This window comes from Rhopilema esculentum, chromosome 20, assembly GCF_057945365.1.
Source record: "Rhopilema esculentum isolate cy_ngs chromosome 20, ASM5794536v1, whole genome shotgun sequence".
NCBI classification, from domain to species: Eukaryota; Metazoa; Cnidaria; class Scyphozoa; order Rhizostomeae; family Rhizostomatidae; genus Rhopilema; species Rhopilema esculentum.
In genome coordinates, this window is record NC_142834.1 from 7,643,465 (window position 1) to 7,661,244 (window position 17,780).

Below are 17,780 nucleotides of genomic sequence, written 5' to 3' on the forward strand. Positions count from 1 at the left end.
AAATTTCTAAGGGGGAAAGTTAGTAATTTTTTGTCTAGTAACTATTTTAGAAATTGATGTTGAATATGGTAGCTCTTTCTGTTCCCAGATGAAAAATCTATTATAATTAATACTTATTCTTTACTTTTCGACATAACTTGTTCAAATTTCTACTCTTTGCGTCATAACCTGACTTGAAACATTTTACCTTTTTAGATAAGGTTGTCTATCGAGGCATCAAACGATTTTGTGACAGATATTTCATCATCAAAACTGTGTGTTTGTGGCAGTCAGTCGAACTCATTACGATTCAAAATAACTCCAAAAAAGATTGGCAGGATTCCAATTACTGTTAAAGCCATATCCACAAATCAGAATGTTTGTTCCAAAGAAAGAAAAATGGCGGATTCTGTCAATGCAGCGGATGCTGTCAGAAGAATGCTGCTTGTCGAGGTGTTTATTTTATTCTTTTTTGCAAATTATCAAAGCTGCACAAAAACGTAACATTATTATTGCAAAATGTAATACATCTGTGTTATATTTAATGACAATAATAAATAACAATTTAACTAATTATGTCCAATAATATGGTTTTTCGTGGAAAAATTCCTTAGAATTTCATCATTTAAGTCCTATCTCCTCAAAAGTGCTTCCACGTCACTTTAAGAATGCTCGCTTCGTGCTGAACTGAATTCTTCAGTTACTTTTCGCTGTTATATCTCTTAGACATCCGCAACTGCTCTAAATTGCCATTTCAGTTTGTTTAACAGCTGTGAAAGACGTTCTTTTAAATTACTGTTTGATTTTAAGGCCATTTTGTTCATGGAAAAAGCAGTTGTTTGTATTTTGTCATCCAAATTATTTGAGAGGTAGAGAGCAGAATCTTTTTGTTTTCATCACTGTTTGTAAGAAAATCGCATTCAACAGAGATAGCGAGAAAGCTTGGCACTGGCAGTATAACGAACAAATTTTGAGAAGTGAGGAAAACTATAAGTCATTGTTTTTTAAAAAATTTCCCGTAACAAATGAAATGCTTGATTTAAAGAAAGATATCCTTGTCAAACTAACTCCAGAACTGAATAATTAGAAGGTGCTTTTGTTAAGCAATATTTAATTTTCTACTAGAATACAAAAATTTCATGACCATTGTAAAGAAGCTAGGTGAAGGATCAGAGTGAATAGTTGCCTTACGTTAACTTGGCTGAAAAATACTTCATGGTAGTCGATATTGCATTGTAACTTTACATACACCTATAAGTAGAATATGATAGATAATGCAGTCTTTATTAGTCTCTAAGCCCACCAAAAATTGCATTGAAGAAAGGCTTTTCGTGAGCTGTGATTTACAAGACTGATTAATGAGATGCGATTTTAAGAGGGGCAAACGATTGACTACGATCAAATGGTTACTATTATGGTCAAAAGCCAAAGATAAGCTTCGGCAATAGAAATATGATGGCGAGGAATACATAATTTGATTCCAAACATTGCATCGGTATAGCTTCATCTCTTTAATTAATACACAAATCATAATATGTATAAAGGAATCGTAGCTTGACCATTCATATCTTCAGACAGTCCTTTGAAAATCATGTATTCAAATCCTGTCTGCCAATCAGCAAACCAGGTCTCATTTCATTTAGAACCAAATCTGCTCCTCTTCAGAATATTGTAACCTGCCTCTTCTGAAAACTTCCCCTTGAGCAAGCCAATCACCAGTAGCTTTTCCTCTAGCACTCTCTATAAAAAACGGATACTTCACGTTTGCCTTTCCTCGATTTTTATTCTTTGTTGTTTTTATGCCGCATCTCTTTTATTATATTTTTTCCGCAGCCGGAAGGAGTCAAGAAAGAATATAATCATAATTCATTGATATGCCTTGCAGAAGGTAAGCGTTGGATAACCAATTACAGATACTAACAAACTTCTCAATACGTACTTGTACAAATTTGATGAAAATTTATATCAATTTTATCTATAGACAGATGAAAGGAAGAACAGTTTTATTTAGGCAATTTAATTATGAAAACGTAGAAAATTTAATCTAACGTAGCAAATATAGAATAGAATTATTCCAGAACTTAATGAACTTGAAGCTCATGTATTGCGCTAGTACTTTTCATTCTCTGAATCAAGGCACATGTTTAACTTAACTTAACTTAACTTAACTTACTTAACTTAACTTAACTTAACTTACTTAACTTAACTTGACTTGACTTGACTTGACTTGACTTGACTTGACTTGACTTGACTTGACTTAACTTGACTTGACTTGACTTGACTTAACTTAACTTAACTTAACTTAACTCAACTCAACTTAACTTAACTTAACTTAACTTAACTTAAATAATTATAACCTGGCTTATATGATTTTGGCTCCATAATATATGTAATTATTAATCTATCATCTCTTTGTACCTTGCCCACAATGTTTTTGTTTGGTATTTTCGTAGGTGACAACGGCAAATACAAGGAGTATTTCCAGCTGACTCTTCCCGCACAAGTTGTTCCAGGATCTGTTTTTGCCAAACTCTCTTTGTATGGTATGCATATCTTTTTTAACTATCTCAAGACTACAGACCCAGGAGTATGATTTGATTTACAGTCTTGTGTAATTTTAAACAAATTTGCAATAACTTTTTTATGAAAAAGTATTATTGCTTTTAATGTACTTTAAGTATACGAGTTAGAGTTCTGGTTCCGTATGAACGGCAAGTGTTGCATAGAAAAAAGGTAAGCTCGCATTCGGATTTTCAAATCCTGCCATCAATGCTAAAGAGCTTGAGGAAGATGAGTGAGAGACACTACACGAAAAAGACAATGGCTTTGCTGCTTTTCTTATAAAATTGCAGTTAATTTGTGATTTTTTTTTACCTTATGACAGATACGTTGATAAAAGATCATCCTACTTTTTGCAGGTGACTTAATGGGGCCTTCGCTGACAGATCTGGATAAACTACTGGCTATGCCTTATGGGTGTGGCGAGCAAAACATGCTCAAGTTTGCACCTAATATCTATATACTGCAGTACTTAACCAAAACGAAGCAGTCAAGTAAAGAAATTGAAGAGCGTGCAAAAACATTTATGGTTGCAGGTAACGTTTCCAAAACAATTCATCCTTGAAATATTATTATACAGATCTCTTGAGAAGGTCGGGTGAGCTAACAATCCACTGCAAAAATTTGCAAAAAGTAATATAAACGTACCAAAATGCCGCCTGCTCCTCCCATGTCCTAGTTCTTTGAACTAAATCATGTTCAATATGACCCACGAACAGATAACCTCCTACAGCTCCCAATACGTTTGTTTATGGGAACAAATACTGGAGACCAACTACGCCCAGACTTACTTTTCAAAACTAAGAAAAATTGTATGTACGTCTTAGAGCTAACCATGGGATTTTAAACAAATCTGAACTGCAATGCTAAAAGAAAGTCAGAGCAAAATGCCACCGTCATATCTGACTTGAAACGTCAAATTAGTTTCGTTTGTCAATCTTTCCATCAGTTCAGTTGGTATCTTTGGCAACTCCTGCAGCTCTTTCGTCCACATATACGATTCTTTGACTCTTTGATCATCAGCAGAAACTCTATCTCATCTCCAAACTTTCAGCATCTCCATTCGTACCACATGCTATGTATTCAGCCGTAGGAACAAAACTTGGACTGACTCAGAGCTACTCCCCGTTTAACGTTTTTTTTTTCATTACAACGATTCTAATAGTTTATTCTGTAAAAACAGGCTAGCCAATTACAAATTACCTGTGTGATAGTGAGATTTGTAATCGTAGTTTTAACTGAAATACAAAGTGAAAAGTTTCCATTTTAATAAATTCATATCAATGTTTTGGAAAAATGATTTAATTTTACAGGTTTACGGGCCTCCATAGCTAAAGTTTCAATACTTTTTTCATCAAGAAGTATTTACATGACAAGGCCACTTCTATATACGTTTCTTACATAAAAATAGTTTGATTGCTTATGACCCATTGGCTTGTCCACCAAAATAACCCAATTTCCTTTTTTTTAAAGAAGAGCTTCTTCCGAGTTCTTAATTCTGAATTTTGTACATTCGGTTATTATATGAAAAAACTGATTTATTTATGACATAATTGCATATATGCTTTAATAGCTTGCTTAGGCACAGGGTGTTTCTCTTTTGAAAGCTGTTTAAGCTTCTTAATGTTATCAATAGTTCCAGGGAACAAACTATAGTGGTTGTTTGTCCCTCAGTGTGATATAACCAATAACTGTGTAGCCTTGTTTCAGCTTAATTCTTTCTAGCTATTGTTTCTAGTTGCGTATGATTCTTGCAATCAAAACGTGGACAGTCTTAAATCTCTCTACATAATGTGCAAATTACTCTAAATAATCCACTTTCTTTATAGTAAAAAGTGTCTCTGGTTTCCTGAAAATAAGTAACTTCATAGTTTTGAATGCCAAATGCACTAGCATCACTTCAAGCCAATGATATTTCCTTATTCCAGGATACCAACGTGAACTGACCTACAAGCGATCGGATGGTTCTTATTCAGCCTTTGGTAGCCGGGACCGTGAGGGCAGTACATGGTGAGAAAATCTCTACTCAAAGATAGATTTAATATTTTAGTCTACAGAGAGAACGCTGCAGCTTTTCTCAGTTAAATCATTGATAGCTTTTTCTTCGTCCATTGATTGCTGTAGTTGCTACATATAGCCACACTTTGTATTGCCAACTATTGTTCATTGTTTCTGAAATGTTTTCTCCTTTTTTGTCTGTGTTGAAATGAGAGCTTCTCGGTTATAATATTATTCAAAAATATAATACTAAACATCTGTTACTCTGCTCGCGATAAGAAAATTACGTCAAACGCGATAAAATTAGCTTTTTACAGGAGACATTTATCAAGCTTAATGGTTTATTTATTCGTAGGCTAACAGCCTTTGTCTTAAAGTCATATGCACAAGCAAGACCATACATTTTCATAGACGAGAAGGAAATCACCAGCAGTATGGACTGGTTGTTATCCTTGCAAAAAACAGATGGTTGTTTCAAAGAAGTTGGTATGGTTATACACAAATCTATGAAGGTATATGTGCATTTCAATATTCACAAAGTTTTTATGGTAAGATTTCCAATCTTAGGCCAAGCTGTTTCTAATAAAGTCATTTCAGCAAATTAATGACAGTCAGGTCACTAGCAACAAATCTAAAGCAAGGTAATGTAGAAGTGTGATATTATTAACTAATATTGTAATATTGTATTATTTGTAAAAATTATATTATATTATTATAATAAACAGAGTAATATTGATTTGAAAAAAACAAACATTTTAAAACATGCTAAAACTCTTCAGAGTATATCGTCTGAGTATAGAAGTTTCAGATGAAAAAGACCCGCTTTTGTGTAGACAGAAGGAGATCGTTTTCATCTTACGACTCCATTGGTGACATTTTCAATAGGCAAGCGACACTGATTGGGCAACCACAATAGTCATGTGCTAACGTTTTCTGATTGGCCTATTTTTATCCACAACTAGGTATATATATTTTCTAGCGTAGAGTTTACGATCTATGTTCTGACGTTTTATACTCTGAAAGAGTGTCGGACGAAAAGCTTAAGTATGGCTCAAAATGTTTGCTATTTTCAAAGCCAATATCGTGTCAAGAAGAAACTCATCATGGGTTTGGAAAAAATGCTAAATAACGTGATCAAATATTCATAACATTTCAATAGACAAATATGTCTTTGGAGAAAGTAGCTATGTACAATTGTCTAATTTCCTTTTATCTGACTCTTTGTATTCAAAGCACTGGCTGTCTACACCTGTACTGTCAGTACTTACAGATTACAATGAAACTAAATGTTATTTTTAACACACTGTTAATTGCTTTCTTAGGGAGGCGTGACCAGTGGAATAAGCATGACGGCATTCGTTTTGTCAGCTTTGATTGAAGCCGGTCTCAATATACAGGTATGACCTTGTTTGTCACTTGGTTGCTTCGCAAGCTTTTCTGGGTGTGACTGTGAAGGAGGACGAATCAAGAACAGTTGTTAAGCAACTAATCATGCAATGGTATCCTTCAAATAAAAAAAATATTAGGCTTTTGAATTTTACAGGGGTTAAAGGAATTGAGTCATGGTAAATAGGCCTCCACTATAGGGAGTTATTTGGTTTCGGCGTGAACGCTGCTGTTTCATGTGATACTTGCATCCGTTGCTGAAAACTTGCTATTGATGGAAACTGTTATGTTAATCAGTACGAGGTGAGTTCATGTGACCGGTTCAAGGTCAACCAATAGCATCGCAGTCACGAAAACAATGACTCGGCGGATTTTGGCACTTTGGGTATACCCAATCCATTTTATCATGACTCAATGCCTTTAAATGATATTATATAACTAGGAAGTTAAGTAAATTTGTATTAGGAAAACATAACAAATATATTAACGACGTTTCGAACATAGCCCGTTATTCACTTTATAATAGGCTATGCCCGAAGCGTCGTTAGTAAATTTGCTTTTTTCTCTAGTACAATTTTACTCAAATTCCTAGTTCTATTCTATTATATTGTATAACATGCATTTTAGCATATTTGTGAAATGATATTGGCTGCCTAAAATATTATGCCAGAGCTATCGAGTATTGTCCGCTATACCGTGTTTAGTCTGCTCTACAGCACAATGTTTATCAGGCTGTACATTCTAATTTTGTGTTCCATTTCTTTGTAGAGCCGAGAAGCAGTAGATGCATTAAGCTGCATTGAAAAAGGTCTTCCCCAGCTGACAGATTCCTACTCCGTTAGCTTAATTGCTTATACAATGACAGTTGCACAGGCCTCGCAGCGTGCTGCTGTGATTGACAAGTTGAAGAAGCTGGCTGTAAATCAAGGTAAACCAAAGCATTTGATTCACAGAATTTACAGTTCAGTTCAATTTCATATTTTAAATTCCTCCACATACAATTTAGTCAAATTAACTATACAAATAAGCAACTAATACATCCCTACAACACAATATGACACATACAAAATGAATACATCAACAATTGAAATGAATACAAGGATAAATTGTATGGAGGGAATAACTTAAAGGAGGAGCTCTCTCAGTAGTTAAAATAATCGAGGAGAGAGCACCCCCTGTTTTAAAATTTCTCACATAAATTTGATTTCTTCAAGGAAAGCATCTGAATTAGAATTTCTATTTTCAACTTTTGTGGTGGTTTCGAAAGAGGAAGGCTTTGAGTTTTTGCCGAAAAATATTAGCAGAAGGTGATTTTTTATATCAACAGGAATGTCATTCCAGCAATTAGCTCCGTAGAAGCGCACTGACCTTTTTTGAAGAATAAACTTTTCTCTTCAAAACTTCAAAACTTACACACTTTTTTCTTTTGAAGAATAAACTTTATTAGAATTTTAAACCTTCAAAAAATTTATGAAAACAACAATTGATTAGAAATAATTGCAAGACGCGATTACCATCGACAGTTTGAATTTTTACCTATCTGAGTTTTTCGCAAAGAAGACAACCGTGACTTTCACGCTGAAAACTCGAGGTACACTATCGAAGCTGTATTGCGCTAATACTTTTCATTTTCTAATTCTTACATTCTATAGCTTTCTTTCTCTTATCTTACTTTCTAATTCTTACCAAATTTACGTATTGGGTCGGTTACGAACTTTTTAAAAGTAAACTTAGACCCAGAATCACAAACTTTCAGAGAATATTGAGGCTCAGCAAAATTAAGTCATATTTCCCAAATATATCGCACCATCTACTCGTCGCATGAAATCTGAATCGCATTTTCACCCTTTGCATTTACCTTAAAACCATCGTATTTCTCATTTTCAAATAAAAAAGTTATAGTTTTCAAAGGGTAGTTAACAGACTATGACCTTTGTCAAAGTATTGCAACAAAAGTATAATTAAAAAGACGTTATGTACACATTCCTCTACAAGGTATAGTTAACAGTGAAATGCAGCTTGCAAATTCAGCACAAAGATTATAACTTGCTAGCAACAAAACTATATGGCTATGATTGCTAGATATTATAGAGTTCTTTATCAATGCTGTTAAAAGTTTTTCTTCTACACAAGTACTTCTTCCATTTGAAGAGAAAGCACATGTCCTTAGACCACAAGCTGCTCAGAATAGTACGATGTGAATATTCAAAATCCAAATTTTTTAAGACGATTGAGCAAAGGACATCGCTCACTATGCAAAGAAAGAACATAGTTATCACAAACATTCTCTTAATCAGATTGTTGCAAATATTCGTGTTTGGTGGAATGAAAGTCATGCTAAGTAACTACTGATCTAAACATCTGCTCAGCAGAGTTCCAAATTACAATGGAAGGAAATTGTAGAAATTTCTCAGGCTCGCTAATGGATATCCATCTTTCATCTTGTTAGAAGTATGAAAAATTTTGTTTCAGTCAGATAAGGTTCACCTAAGCTTTGCAGCCGTCGAGGATAACGGATTGCCGCTCGAACTAGACGAAGAAAATTTCAAGCCTAGACTTGATTTGAATTTTTGAAAGAATTTGTCATTTTACATACGCTAATGGCTCTAAGGAATGGGTTGTTGTAGGGCAGGAACATGACATGTAGAATCTTCAAGGAAAACTATTTAGCGTTTTACAATGTTTTAGGCCGCATTTGCAAGGACATGTCTTAAAATGCTGTTTTCACACCAAAATCGAAATGAATTCATACCGAAACGGCGAGTTTTCAAATCATCGTGTTCTGAAAAGATTTCCCGCTGGGCTTGAATTTTTCTTCTTTTACTTTTAGAGGAAATTTTGTTATTCAATCCATTTACAAATTTTTGTATTTTCAGTCACAGATTTATAATTGTGATGTAGACGAGGGGGAACAATGCAAAGAAAGGGTTGGGTTTTCATTTGAAAACTTACTTATGTAGAGAGGAAAGCAGATATACCCAGAGGTTACTAAGGCTCATGTTAAACAAAAAATATTTTCTTTTCGCCATTATAACCTCCAAATATGGTCAAATTTTCAAGCAAAATCATCAATCTTTTCAAAGAACTGTAAAAAGATCCTGTGTATGTCCAGAATTTTATTGAAACGTAAAGTCACATGGTTTAACATAATTTCCACCATGCTTTGTTCCCAATGTTATTCCCTACTGCTTTGCCTTGAAATTTACGGCGTTTTTTCGTTTACTGTGATTTCAAACTTGGTTCACTGAAGTCTTTTGGTCTAAATTTTATGCATTGATGTGCCCCGATCTGATGGTCGTTTAAAGCAAGAAATTGGCTGAGCTTGGTTTGATTCTAGATATTAAAAAATCAGGTGAAGTTGCTAATCATCAAAGATTAATAGAAAGGTTCCTTGCAGTTTCTTACTGTTATTTCGGAAATGGGATACCGTTGTCCTACACTTTTGTACAGTGATATACGCAAGCAATAATGTTTCAAATACTATTAGCCTGTGATACTAAAGCAATTTACAAGACTAATTTTTATCTCTGCAGGTGGAATGACGCACTGGGAATCTGAACAGCCAGGCCTTCGCCACCCGGCACCGATTGATATCGAAACGACAGCTTATGCGTTACTGGCGTACATGACTGTCCCTCAACCTGATGTCGCTAGCGCTGCACAGATAGTCAGATGGCTTGCAAAGCAAAGAAATTCGTTAGGCGGCTTTGCTTCGACTCAAGTAGGCCATTCTCACATTCTTATTGCTATTGTCATTGTTCAAAAATTGCTTTGGAAAAAGCAAACATTTTAAAACATGTTTCTAAAGCTTTTTGTCTGACACTCTTTAGAGTATGAAATGTCAGAACATAGATCGAAAGCTCTACGCTAAAAAAACATATAAACCGAATAATGCCAAACAAAAAGTTTTTGAAACATGTATCTAAATGTATTCTTTTTACAAAGCCATCTCTAAACTCTATAACACAAAAATTTGTTTGCAAATTATCGTCATTGGACCGTAGTCATGACTCGATAGGGGCGACAATACCGCTTATGCAAAATTCACTTCATCTTTTCAAATTCCTTTGAAATTTGGATGATGTAGCAGCCCCTTCAATGTCCAGCCAGTATCCCTCCTTTTATTTCGAATGGCAATAGTCTCTTCTTCTTTGTGAAGGTTTTTAAGACTATTATCACATTTAGTGAATATAAGTTGCTTTTGAGAATTATTCTTTTTACCTAAGAATGAACCCATGCATGGCTGCATACCAGTGTTCATGAATGCTTTCCTCTTTTCAGGATACTTGCGTCGCACTGCAGGCGCTTGCCTTTTATGGGGGCCATATCTATAAAGGAGGCATAAACCTCCTTTTCAAGTTTCACGCTTCGCAGCTGGATCACGAGTTTAGAATCACCGATGACAATAAATTAGTGCTGCAACAGGTTGAGGTAAATCTTTTCTAGAAACTTTCGTTCGCTTTCGTTTCTGTTGTCATTCTCAAACTCATTATTGGTTGCAAACACCAGCAAGTAGTGGGATCTTTTTGACAGAATTCGACAGTGAAATATAATTTTGATTCGGGTTTAAATTATTCCTGCGATAAACAGAGGGCTTTCATTCAACTAAAGTCGAGGGAAAAAGTGAACTATTGCAACCTTTTAAATTTCCAATTATCAATGAGACAGCTAAACAAGGAAAGCTGGCCATCAGGCACTCAAAGCTTCTTAACTTCAGAAAATCGATGAATTTTGATAGCAAATGGACAAGTAATAAGCTGATTTCATTCATAAGCAAGATCGACACCCCTGGATGTTGTCTAACATCCCCTCTTTTAAAAAAGTCGTGGTTTTATTAGATAACTTGTACAAAGTGTGAGACATGTAGGTAAACCATCAGCCTTTCATTTGGAGTCATTTATGCATCAGAAACATATGTCGATCATGTTCTATGCACGTATGTAAATTTACAAATATGGCTCGTAGCTATTAGTGTTACAGTTCAATCTAAATGTTTTTATGTATCTTTGCAAATGTTTCAATGCAGATTCCAGAAGTCCCAACCAAAGTTGCAGTTATTGCTGAAGGAACTGGTTGTGCTCTTCTCCAGGTGAATCTATTGTGCTATCGTTTCTCTTACGTATTTGGAATCTTCCTGATCTATTCCGGTTCAGACGTTCTTTCAGATGCATGCAAGCTCCATGTTTGAATATCTTAAAGCTTTAATGATCCCAGAGCATGCTCGTCGCTGACATCACTACAACCATTAACAGCTAAATCCATGGAACTGTTCGCCATTTGTCAATTTGTGAAACTCTTAAATTTGTCAATTTATTTACGAACACAAGCAAGAACATGTAGCTAAAATGGCGAAATCGTTTCACGCTTGCGGCAACCACTACTAGTCCGTTTAATCGAAGTTTTCGTTCCCTAGCGACAGCACTGCGCTTAAACGAGACTCTAAAACCGTGTAACAGTCGTCTTCATATAAAAGGTTTACAGCTAGTTACAAGTAGCTAAAAAAAGGAGATCTAGATGCTTACGTTATGCAACTTATCTTTCTCTCTTTCGCTTTATTTTGTTTCGTTCCTCTCTACAAAACAGTAATTAATGAAGAGCTAGAAGACCATATTCTTTTAATAATAACTTGTAAAACAGGTGCAAAAGCTCAGCTCTGATTTATATTGTCGCTTGTTTTTTCTGCTTTTTATTTGCAAGATTACGCCCACCCAAGTATTTGATTAACTACTTGTAAGCAACTTTATTTAAATGTCTTTTAACAAAAGAAACACAACTGTACTACTGCATTGATTTATAAACAATAAAGAGAATACTTTTAGAACAAAATGCCTTTTACTTTTGTTTTTTACTTTTGTTTTTATTGTTAAAAAAATGGTTGTTATTTATGTTGAACATCTCATAAAAATTGCTCAATGCTTGATTTATTGAAAAAACAGCGATCATTCGTAGGTTTTTTGATTGCTTAGGTCCATTCCAATACAGTTTATTTCCTTTGTAAAAGACATTCAAACAAAATTGCTTGCAAGTATTTTATCGAATGCTTAGGTCGACGAAATCTTTCGAATATATCTTGGAATTGAATTGCTATTGTAACGATTTTAGCTGAGTTATAGCATCTTCCTCCCAATTAGGCCAATGTTAAATACAACATTCCAGATGTAAGCGAAGAGCCAAAGTTTTTTCTTTCCTTATTATCGGAACAAGTGGGGCCTAATTGCAGACACAGGATCAAGATCTGTGCCAGGTTTGCTGTTTTGAAATAAACTCGTTTTAAAGAAGAATGCTCTCTGCTCTACGTCTTAGTTGAAAATTTTATAACTGTTTTGATGATTTCTCAGAAAATATTGAACAAAGATGTTGTATAACCTGAGATCATGCAGAATAATTTTAAGAGAGATTTATATCTAGCACTCATTAGGTTATGACATGTTGCTTGTTGGCAAATGTAGGCATAGGTTTAGTTAACGTGCATGATTAGCTTTCCTATAGCGAAAGTTTGACAGAAAACCTTGATGCAAAACTTGTTTTTGTATACACAAAGCTAACTGGCTAGATCTGATGTAGGCATATCCCCAAACTCGTTGCTCTTTCCACAACTGCAACACCAAAAAAGTTAATGGATGTCGCCAGAAATCAGGAGGATATTAACAAAGATCAAGATACCAATTTTGGAAGATTTGTGATTAAAATATAACACGTGAAACGAAAAGAAGCTTACAATACAATGAGAATAAATCAAATGTGAAAAACTAGGCTACTAAATTGGATTATAAGTAGAGTGATCTTTCGCTCCTTTAGTGATATCTTGAGATACAACCATTTATTTAACTTTGTAAAATCTATGTGCCTTTAACGATCGATTTTTTATTAGTAGTCAGATATTTCATTTCTTCAGTTGGAAGATTTCTTGAAAGATCCGTAGTTATTCGGCTATAAACTGAGGTTTTACACCAGTGTATTGCTAACCGATTAGCCAAATCATATAATTTCCTTATGTTATATGTATCACCCTTCATGCCAAGGCTCTTGATTGTTATCTCTGCTTTTAGTTACTATGGTAAAGGAGGAAGTAACATGGCATTAATTGAAGTTAAAATGGTGTCAGGATTTGAGCCAGTCAATGAGCATTTGGATCAGGTGGATACTCAGGGATTTTAAACCTCGCTGCGTTTAATGATGGAAAATTCAAAAGCGAAATAAGACTCAAATAAAACTTATGCGACAGCTTTGTGCATTTTCGTTATTGAATCGTTACTTCAACAACTAGATTCATAGTTAAGTTAGGATGAATTCCACATAGACTATTTATTTATCTACAATGCCTGCCAAAAGTCTTGGAACACTGACGTCAGTTTCCAAGGTCAAAATCAATTATCCCCTTCTCCCCCACGGAACAATGTTGGTTTACTATAAAACGGGTTAGGATTTTACGAAGCACTTTCTTTTTCGCTTCTTTTATGATACCTCTCTAAATTATCAACATTGTTCTAGGGGGAAGAGGGCGAGAATAGTAAAATATTTTTGGGAAAAGGATTGAAAGATATAAAATGCAATGCAAATTGCTGGATGTTCCAAGTACGTTTAGCAGGCATTGTACTGTAAAACTAGTGCAAAGAAAATATTGCTTGCATAGACAATCAGTCATCATTGTTCTTATCAGTCTTCTTGATCAAATAGCATATTTACTTTCCCAATTTAGATACTTCAATCGACGTCAAACAATCTGCTGAAAGACTACGAAGTAGAGGATGGCAAGCTCTCGCTGTATTTTGAAAAGGTGATCGATAACTGGGGCACAATTTATCTTCTGGTTTTTCAATATTTCGTTAAAAGAGTTTCTCTTGATTATTTAACACAATAAGCATTATTTGGCTTGGTTGTTTCATCGAAAGTGTTTTTATCTAGTCTTTTATGTATCTTTCTTTTTTGCATTTTTTGATTCATTGCATTTGAGTCAGAAACAACCAAACCTATTTCGAAAATGCCCTTAATAAGGAAACTGGGGCTCGATTTGCATAAAAAAAGCAAGAAGAACGTAAAAACATCAAACCTCAAATCAAAGTTAAGAAAAAAACCAGAGCTTGCATGTTAATGATAGTGAACCAGATTTTCTCAGAAAAGATATCTTGCTGCTACTAAAACTTTAACAATCGATAGTTTGTAGAAAAATCAATTTTGGAGTAAAAAATTATTAAGAACCCCCGAGCTTCAAATTATCCAAAAAAATGAGAAAATCGACCCGCCACAGTAATTGTCTGGTTCTTGTAAATAAGTGTGCATAGCAATTTATAGGAACAATATCTTTCATTTTGTTTAATAGCTTTGGAGTGTTGTTTAACCTTTATATCTTTTCGAGTCTAGATTGTCAAATAAATCCCTTCCTTTCACCAGATCGAGTCAAAAACATGCCTCCCTGTGCTCGTTGAGCAAACTGTTGATGTAACAGAAAGGAAAAAAGCTCATGTCGTGATTTACGACTATTATAGCACAGGTAAGACTTGTAACTTAGGCAAAAACTTTCATAATTTAAAAAATATTTAGTATATGTTTATCTGTAACTTTAGCTTCTTCTGCGCTGTTTAGTCTGAAATATCAATTCAGATGGAGAGGGGAGTGAGCTGTGGCTTTAGGTGGGTTTATGGGATGATTAATCAGTTAAGTTAGGTTGTTTTTGGGATACTGTCAAGGCTAGACAGCATCAAGAATGGAATACCACACCAGAAGATACGAAGACCTAAAGAAGATGGCTCAAAGCCACCAACGATGGAGATCCATGGTAGCCAATCTCCTGGAAGGACAAGGCACCAGTGACTGACTGACTGACTGAAACTAGTTAAGGGATCTGCAGTGGCACGCACGGGTTAAATGTGTTACATCACTTGCTTCTGTGATTTGTTTATTGGACTTCTCATCTTTGATCGATTATCTATGAAGAATTGTTACATTTTAGTTTACTTTGTATAGTTCACAGCAAATTTGAAGCTGATATGAAATTGTCAATTTAGAAATACCATGCAGCCATGAAAAACCAGAATCTTGCTTTGATAAATAGTTACAATGCAGAGTAGAACTTGCAATTTAAAGTGGTTGGGATGTTCCTTTGTAGGAGAAAATGCTTGGTCAAGTTATTCGATCGATGCTTGCAAAGAATGGAACTAACGAAGCGCCAAGGAGGAAGCGGAACTATTCTTAGTTTACTGATTTTGTTTCAGTTTTGCAGAAAGTGGAAGCAATTTTTTATCTGCTTTAGATTTTTTATATAAACTTTGTTTTTATAAACTTTAGTATTTGCTTTGTAAATTAACCGTTTTAACGTTGAATATCAAATTCAGAATGGGCATATTCAAAACTTTACTTCTTTCTTTTTTACCCTAAGAACTTCTTCTTTCTTTATTCTTGGGCATATTCGAATGCTGGAAGTCTGGTCCCAACTCAGTCTCCAAAGACGTATTTATTGGTCACTTCGTAGTGCTAGTATCTCAGTAATCAATTCTAAATGATATGCAAAAGTTTTCAGTACAGAGTTTCCAGTATTTTTTACAAGTTTTTAGTACAGTAGTATCTAGAAAACAGAGCTGAATTCGGATTTTGCATATTGATTAAACTCGTGGTGTCACGAACATCAGGATTTTTCATCATTCAGGTTGACGACTAGCCTGGAGCTAAGAACTCCAATCAAAGACCCATCGACAAGTGGCAGTCTGCCAACATATTTTCGAAATTGATTTATCTTCTTGGAACATTATACAGCCTTATAAAACCATCAGCCATGTTCATGTATGTAAAGATTCCATAACTATGGAGAAAGATTCGACAATATTTAAGATAATTGAAACCACTCACAATAGAATGATTGTCTCTGCCACAATGAAAGGTGCAAACAAAGACAGGCAGATGTTTTCCTACCTGCTAGCAACAAGAAAAATTAGTGGATTCTCTCCTTTCTGTTGTCAGTTGGGAAGTTTCGTCGATGATGCTGCATTGCTCTATTGCGTTTGAAAATTTACAGAATATTTTGGTGAGTGAGATTTGAGTGCTATATTTGCTGAAATGATGCTGATGATACAATAAGCGAACATTTGCATTTTCGATTTTAATATGTTGGAATGATGATAGCTCGCCTACTTTTTTCATTTCTTAAGAAAATAGTTTTTAAAATCAAAAGCACTACACTCGATCTGAACGTTATTGGCATATCTCTCCTTAGAAACAGTCTACGAACCGCGATGAATAAGACTCACTGTGTCAATTTTTTAGATCTGGTTTGTAAAAGTATTTTACTTAATACAAGCTTTGTCGTGTGTAGATGCCTCAATTAAAAGAAAGTACATAAAAGTTTACAAGAATCAAGCAAATCTATAATTGAGGAAACATTATTCAAAATCACTGAGCTCCAAGACTAGTTATTTTTCAGTTTAAGAAAAATCATTCGATCCATTTCTGTGTATAAACATTCAAATTTAATACAGTATACAATTGTATTGAAAAATGTCTCAATGCAGCTAACCAACGGCAAAAAGCATATATTTTTAATTTTCAACATCACAAATTCTGAGCTCACGCAGAAAGAGCAATAAAGAAACTTGAATTTTTTAGTGTTTTTGCCACCTCTTAGAAAGAGATTACGCCAGCAGAGAGAATTTGAATTTAATTTAATCTAGTTGTGTGAAGTGAGTCATAGATCTTATTTTCTTGGCAATTTTGGCCCTTGTAAGCTCTATGTGTTTTGGTTTAAATTTTTAAGCCAGTTTGAACTTTTTTTTGCTTTCAAGCGAAAACACCTGATTCAATGCCCCTTCCACGTTCATGTGCATTTTGTACACGTGATTCCCTCGCACATTTTTTTGTCAGGTCTGTGGTGGTACAAAATTTTAATGGTAGTCATTTATTCACGATACGTTTTTCATCTCAGGTATATTATACGATATATTTCCCCAAAAGTTATTCGCTGAGCAGAAATACCAGAATGATAATACGTTGGTACAAGCCTCTGATGCGAAACTGATACAGAAATAAGAGCACTTGAGAACTCTTTATCTAGAGAAAGAAACATCCTGTCTCCAAACACCCCTTTTTAATGGTTAAACGACATGCGATGTCAAATTATCTTTGGTCCTTGTTAGCTGAGTTATGGGTGAGCCCTCGAAATTAGCTATGGGTAAGGGTTGTATCATAGATGCAAGAAACTGAGGTCTGATCGCAAATCAGTAAAGGCAACTGTACGAGTTTAGTTATCATGAGTTTTAACTAACAAGATAGCAATCCTTCCAAAACAACTGGCAATATGGGCAGTTGAAATCTTTGATGACGTTTAATGAAAAGTGAAGCATTCTGCTTGATCACCCCATATGTTGCGCCAAATTTAAATTAAAGATAATTAAAGATTATAGATTAATTATGTACACTAAAGACATTAATTTATATAATTGAGTATATGCCCACCTGGATGACACTGTTAATTTTCGCTGTAAAATGTTGAGCAGCCAAAGTGTTACGTTTCGACAGAGGGGTTAATTGAGAAATGTGGGTTTTGAGGGTGTGGATAAGGCTAGACTAAACAAGCTCAGTTCAATTCAATTCTAAAAATTCAACCACATTCTTTTCTATAAGAACCAGTAAATTTAGGTTTAGGCTGACTTACTTTTTTCGAAAATCCGAGGCTAGATTGTTTTCATTTGTTCTTGAATTATTAGTTTAAACAGTGCGACTGTTAGGGTTTTCGCTCTAGGGAGGTGTCCAGGCCTCATTTGACGACAAAGTGAGTCAGACATCCTTCATTTGCCGACTAATTTAAATATTCACAGCAAAAGCACCCACGCATGACTAAAAATCCTCGTTTTTGAGATAAAACGTTGTTC

The 17,780-nt window shown here is 34.7% G+C and overlaps 1 protein-coding gene across 1 annotated transcript in view; it reads left to right on the forward strand.

Moving 5' to 3' along the window:
• The window catches only part of LOC135687749 (alpha-1-macroglobulin), a 32,653-nt gene extending 17,377 nt beyond the window's left edge, over nt 1-15,276 (forward strand). Inside the window, exons 22-37 of the mRNA XM_065204388.2 lie at nt 196-432; nt 1,813-1,867; nt 2,433-2,522; nt 2,898-3,074; nt 4,467-4,548; nt 4,892-5,048; nt 5,859-5,933; nt 6,691-6,850; nt 9,456-9,643; nt 10,204-10,353; nt 10,949-11,011; nt 12,054-12,166; nt 12,972-13,059; nt 13,622-13,699; nt 14,314-14,413; nt 15,029-15,276. Coding sequence (XP_065060460.2) covers nt 196-432; nt 1,813-1,867; nt 2,433-2,522; nt 2,898-3,074; nt 4,467-4,548; nt 4,892-5,048; nt 5,859-5,933; nt 6,691-6,850; nt 9,456-9,643; nt 10,204-10,353; nt 10,949-11,011; nt 12,054-12,166; nt 12,972-13,059; nt 13,622-13,699; nt 14,314-14,413; nt 15,029-15,081 — 1,866 coding nt within the window. The 3' untranslated portion in view covers nt 15,082-15,276. The remainder of the gene's footprint in view (nt 1-195; nt 433-1,812; nt 1,868-2,432; nt 2,523-2,897; nt 3,075-4,466; nt 4,549-4,891; nt 5,049-5,858; nt 5,934-6,690; nt 6,851-9,455; nt 9,644-10,203; nt 10,354-10,948; nt 11,012-12,053; nt 12,167-12,971; nt 13,060-13,621; nt 13,700-14,313; nt 14,414-15,028) is intronic.
• The last annotated feature ends 2,504 nt before the right edge of the window (nt 15,277-17,780 follow it).